The sequence below is a fragment of the Rhipicephalus sanguineus genome, chromosome 1 (genome assembly GCF_013339695.2).
Source record: "Rhipicephalus sanguineus isolate Rsan-2018 chromosome 1, BIME_Rsan_1.4, whole genome shotgun sequence".
NCBI lineage: Eukaryota > Metazoa > Arthropoda > Arachnida > Ixodida > Ixodidae > Rhipicephalus > Rhipicephalus sanguineus.
The window spans coordinates 31349402-31355401 of record NC_051176.1 but is presented as its reverse complement, the minus strand read 5'-3'; the positions used below and the strand labels follow the sequence as shown (position 1 = coordinate 31355401).

Sequence of the window (6000 nt, the reverse complement as noted above, 5' to 3'; positions counted from 1 at the left end):
CTACCATCTTTAAGATGGCTCCTAATAATTTCAATTACTAAATGCAAACTCAACTCTGCTGTTTCACTAAGCGGTAAGCAGAATGCTTGGTACTGTATACTCCAGGCACACCCACGTAACTATATAGTTGTTTTCAAAAACGCCTTGGAAGGACAGTAAACTCAAGTGAAATATAAATTAGTAAACAGTAGCAGAAATAACGCCGACAGTTAAAAGTAAGAATAAAGTAGAGACCCTATTTTGGCAGCACATTACAAAATACATATTACAGTCACTAGACCAGAGACCTAGGTAATGTGTGGGATGCAGAAGGACAGCAAAGAAAACTCTTGCACTAACAATCAAATTATGATTTGAGAAACTCTTTGAATACAGGCAGCCAGAAGAAAAAGATACGGTACGCCAAGACATCTTCTATTAGGTAAACAATTGCTCTATAACATCAGTACCGGTGGTGATAAAGTTCTTAGAATCTTATTTGCATATAAGTCAATGTCACCACATGTAAGTAAAACTTACAGCCACGAGATCCTTCAAGTCTGAATGCCATGAGACGCAAAGCAACCCCATTCATGCATGCTTCAGACTTCGCAACGAAGCACCACGCAAGGGAATCTTCAAAAAACGCAGGGTCCTTTATGCATTCGCCAAAGAGGACTCGAAAGCGAAAGCCACCCTTTTCTTGTTTTTCTTCTCAGTTATTTATCCTCCCACGGTCCCCTCCGAAAGTTTTCTGCACCTAACGTTGTTTTGCACTGCCTCTAGAATCGGAGGCATTGTAAGCTTTCTGCACCTTCACTTGGTTTTGCACTGCCTCCATGATCGGCACACCTTTGACCAAGCGACGATGTCATGTGATGACGTCATCACGTGACGTTATGATCACGTCATATAGTGACGCCATCACATCACGATTTTTTTGCAACACTCGTGTTGAAGCCGCCGACGTTCAGTTTTCGCTTTGGGTGAGGTATCTAAGGCTTTAGCCTTAATAACGACACTATAGCGACATCCGAATTTGCGCGACTGCCGTCGCACTCGTAGGAGTACGCGGCGCAGGACAGTGGCTAAGGGCATCATGGAACTAACAACAAAAGAAAAAATTCCCCCACCTCCCCGAAGGGAATCGTGAGGAAATGCGAACGCATTTCTTGCGCCGAGAGTACACGGCGTAGTAATTGCCTTGAGAGGCGCCCAGACAGCGAACGGTCGAGTGAGGCGCGCGCTTCACTCCATTTATATATACGTGCGAGCGAGCGGACGGGAGAGTGGGGCGCAGGGAGGAGAGAGAGCGAACAGCGAGAGGAGCGGCGAAGCACTGCACCTACCCTCTCTCCACACACGCAGGAGCTCCGCCGAGCTCCCGCGATGCGAGCGCCCTCACACGCCAGAGCGCGCTCCTCCTCTCCACTCACTCTCCGCTACTCCGCCCGCACCACCTGCTCCGGTTGCTAGGGGCGAGGATAAGCGCGCGCGCCCGCAGCTGTTGCTATGGGAGAGGGAATGAGAGCGGAGAGATAACACCTGCCGGCGCGCGGACACCGACAGACGCCTAACATGCCCCGACTAAGAGATGCATTCGCATTTAAAAAATCGAGAAAACAAACGGCGCGTGGACTGGACCTAGACGTTCGCGCGCTTGTTTCTGTCGAGACTGCGCGAGCGCTACCACGTGACTCTGCCCGCCAAAGGGGATGCGCAGACATTATCGCCTGCCCTCAGTGGAGGACTCTGGCAAAAAAGAAAATTATGTCACTGCCCTTAGTGTCTTACTATTCAGGTGTCTTACTACCAACACTAGCTTGAAAAGTGGAGTGCAGCCAGCGATAATACTTTCGCATGATGGTGTTGCGATAGCAGTATCTTGTATCTTAAGATACACAATACATTATTTAATGTATCGGAAATACTGATACTGATACACGTCTTGCGAGACATATCGCGATACAGATACAAGATACCCAGAGAGTATCTAAGGTACATGCACCTTCAATACTGCCCAGCACTGGTCAGAATGCTACAGCATTGGCAGGATCATAAGTATCATAAACTTTAGCTTAAATTTCGTTTTGTTTTGCTCCTTCCCTCCACTGGCAATAACTTCAAGTCTTAGGCAAATGCACTCTACATTCCTGGGCCAAGGCAAACAGAATACATTAGTAGACCTAAAATTACTAATCTGCAAAGTACTAGTACTAACATAAATGCAGGAGACCTCAATCATATGGCATTTAGTGTGTACTGTGCACAGAATGTCAACAGTTCACTGCAAAACATTTCATGTCTGTGTTTTGTCATCCTTTGTCTTACCTTTACCCGTGTTGCAGCACTGCTTCAACTATGACACATTCTTCGTTCAGGTCATATGGCCTATAAAAAAAACTAAAATAGGCCAAAGTAAATGTATGCTTAATACTCGCCTGTCGTGTTTTTCAAGCACTCCATCAGCACAAACTTTGTCAACAGCAGCGTCAAGTAGTTATACATGTATATTTATTCAATCCCCTGGCCTTTTGATGCATACAAAAAACATGCACAATCTCTCTACAGCACGATCCAGCTCTGCATAAACTGCATGCATACACGACTGTTTGGTATAATGTACACTATTAGAGCCTCACACTGTTTATTTTAGACACTGCAACATTAGCCTCAATCCTGCCACTCTTTTCCCATGCATTAACTTTCCCACCTTGTCTGCAATGTGAATTAGTCATCATAGTGCTTCAAAAACCAAGCACTTGGTCTTATGTGTGTGTTATGTGTTCACTGCAGCATGTAAAGCATACACACAGTGCTCAACATGAAGGTTTAAAAAACCAAGCACTGCGGTGCGTGCGTTACCAGTTCATGGCAGCAAGTAGAATCGCAGTCATAGAGCGTCCACTATTCCACACATAATTCGGTCTTGACTGAGACAGTGTCCCTGCACAGGTGACTGTCCCTGGGTGGTTCCAACTGCACTTGTGATCTGAACTGGCAGCTGCCATGTGCTGGTCGGTTCAGGTTCAGGGAGGACAGTCACTGTGTTCTGTAGGATTTCACGCACCTATGTGGCACACAAAAAAGAAGGACAAACAGTGTCATGTTTTGCAAACACAAGAACCGCCATTCACATCAAGTTTTACGAGCACTGAAAAATCAAACAAGGCGCGACTGTGAAATCAAAGCGCGCTGCCATGTAGTCATGCACAACTTAAGAGGCTCAGTGTATTTGTGCACAAGCATCACCACTGTCCTTGCAGCATACAACACAGAGCCAACTTGAACTCTGTTGCATGCAAAACTTTCTTCTATTCACAGTTCGGTCACACAGTACACACAGTTCACAGGTCAAACACAATATTCAGTCATCAGTTATTTTTCAGACGGTTAAAACAGTTGCAGCCTCTTCCCCCCACTCTGTCCCTCCACTTGCGTCATTCACCATGAATGTGTATTTATGCAGCTATGTCTACGTCCCATCTCCTCAGACAAAACCTCATTTAGTGTTGCCCACTTTCAATATGAGCAAAGAATATTGTTGCATTTCCTTCCGTTGCAGTTTTACCCGTACTGTGGTGATGATGGCTTATAGATGAAGTTTAGATGCAGCATTTACATTGTCTACAGTGTGCAGTCACTGCATGTCCCTCCTGGCAGACAGCTGTAGTGCGAAACGATACCAGTGACCATCAGGCAGATAAAGGGCTATAGTGCTTGCCCCACCCTTGTTTCTCCTACCAAAATACACTACTGAACCTACTGCATTTCCTACCATAAAGATTAGATAACAATATTGCAGCAAGATGGCAAATTGGGCCAGTTGGTTTACGTTCATGCTTGAAACTTTGCTTGAAGCGCACCAAAAAACACGGACTAGAAGAAGCAGACAGGACAGCGCTTACAAGCGCTGTCCTGTCTGCACTGTGGGAAGCGCTGGCCTTTCTGCTTCTTCTAGTCCGCGTTTTTAAGTGCGCTCCAACCAAAGTTTCAAACATTAGATAACAAGTTCATTATAAACAACCATTCCCTATCTCACCGGCACCAGTCACCAACCATGGCAACGGTCGCCCGTTCTTGAAGGAGAGACTTGGGCCTATTCAGGTCATTTGTCTGAAAACTTATTTTATGTCTGCAGTTGTACATGCCAAAACCACAATCTGATTATTCAGTGTGCAGTAGTGGTGTGACCACCCTGTGTTCTTTAAAGGGCCAGTAAACAACCCCGAGGTCCAAAAATTGTAATGAAGAGAAATATGTGCACTTTTGCTATGGGAACATGCTGCCGCAAGAATTTTGCTAATACGTGCTATAATAAGGAACTTAGAAGAGTTAGAACATCTGTTTCAGCTGGTTTCAAATTTTCGCGCGGCCTCACCACCTTTCTCTGCCGCAGGGAGAGGAAGGCATAGCCCGTTGTCGTGACTCCGCCCACTTCGGCAACGTGACACGACATCAGCAATTGAAGTCATCGGCGAGATTGATCAGTCGCAATGCACTTCCGCTTGCTGCGGCTCCTGGTTGTTTATTGTTTACATTGTCGCACGTGCTCCGTAATTATGTTGCCGGTAAAATTCACATTCGTTGTGGCAGTCCTGTCTGCTCGGAGCTTTCAGGAATCAACCACCACGTTTTCGCGTGCATTTGTACAGCGCTCAACTTTCGATTGCTTCGATGCCAAGTTTGTCGTGGGGCTTTAAACTTATTATGAGCTCAGTGTGAAGAGCATAAATTTACGCCAGACTTTTTGAGTCGCTGGCAGCAATGTTCAGTTTCGAGCACAGTGCTCAGTTTCATGGCAGTTTTGCTTTTGCCGAGGTTTGCATCGAATGATAACAACGTCGGATCGCAAGTTTAATGCCACCTTCGATTTTCTTACAGCTCCCATTGACAGCATAATGATGCAGCACAAAAAATGTTTCATGCCCAATTTGACCATGCAAGTTTCCTACAGCGGCGTGTTTCATTTCGGATAATATCGATGCCTGATCACGCACAGTGTTCGCTGATTCGAATGTTGCTTTGGTTACTTCGACAGCTCGCTTCGTAAGCATCATACTATGCAATACCTACTGGGATCGCGCATGTTTATAATTACGCCGAGATTTGCCCCCGATGATAACTGCGTCTGATTTCGCGAAGCCATCGACAATTTTATTGCCGCCTTTGTTCTTTCTTCAGCTCGTTTCCAAAGTGGCAGCTGTATATCGCCCGCAGCTCAGCTGCAAGCAAGGCTATAATATTGTTCTAGCCAAAACCACGATATCATTACGAGGCATGCCGTGGTGGGCGACCTCGGATTAATTTCGGTCACCTGGGGTTCTTTAGCAAAACTGCCATTTGGGCTAGTTGGTATCGATTCATCTTGAAAGTAAACAAGGGGAGGCGCAAAATAAAACAGGAACATAAAGAGGAGACTGACAACACAGGCGCACACTCGCAACTGGAAGTTTATTGAAGAGGCAACACATATAAAGCTTACAAGTTGGGCACGTGGTACAGGTTCTCTCGCCTAAAGAAATAGAATGACTTTCCACATCTGATTTGTGAGAGCACATTGGTCACGACAAAAAAGAAGGGGGGGGGGGAGAAAAAGAAAAAGTGTTGTGGTGAGAATCAAAAAGTTAGCGCTGCATGTTAATTAAATAGGAGTACTCTTTCTCTATGAGGGCAATACACGGGTGGCTGACAATCGATCCCCGCATCTCTTGATATTGCCGCGCGTATGTGCCAGTCGCGACGGCAACGAAGCAGCGCGAGTGTTTTTGGCCCATCGCGGGGACGAAGAAGATGTGGCAGTTTCTCTGAATGATAAAGCATGTTTGCCTATCATTCTCCGTGTCCTCGTCGATCCCACGTCGTTACACTGGTGGAGGTGCTGGGTAAGCTTCATGCTTGGCACTCCTTTGCGGAGCCGACAATCGAGCCCGGAATCGCCAAAACGCGTCGAAAGACCGGTCCACCGATTCAGTCGCTGTCTGTTAGGCCTGTCTGGCGCCCGAGCTCAACCCCCTGTCA

The 6000-nt window shown here is 46.3% G+C and overlaps 1 protein-coding gene across 4 annotated transcripts in view; it reads right to left on the bottom strand.

Annotated features, from left to right (window-relative positions):
• Positions 1-2476: 2476 nt before the first annotated feature.
• LOC119390152 (mediator of RNA polymerase II transcription subunit 7) overlaps positions 2477-6000 on the bottom strand; it is a 45432-nt gene continuing 41908 nt past the window's right edge. For all 4 annotated transcript variants that reach the window (XM_037657729.2, XM_037657726.2, XM_049413937.1 and 1 more), the window contains one exon: positions 2477-3049. In XM_037657729.2, the coding sequence (XP_037513657.1) occupies positions 2873-3049 (177 nt within the window). In that variant the 3' untranslated portion in view covers positions 2477-2872. The remainder of the gene's footprint in view (positions 3050-6000) is intronic.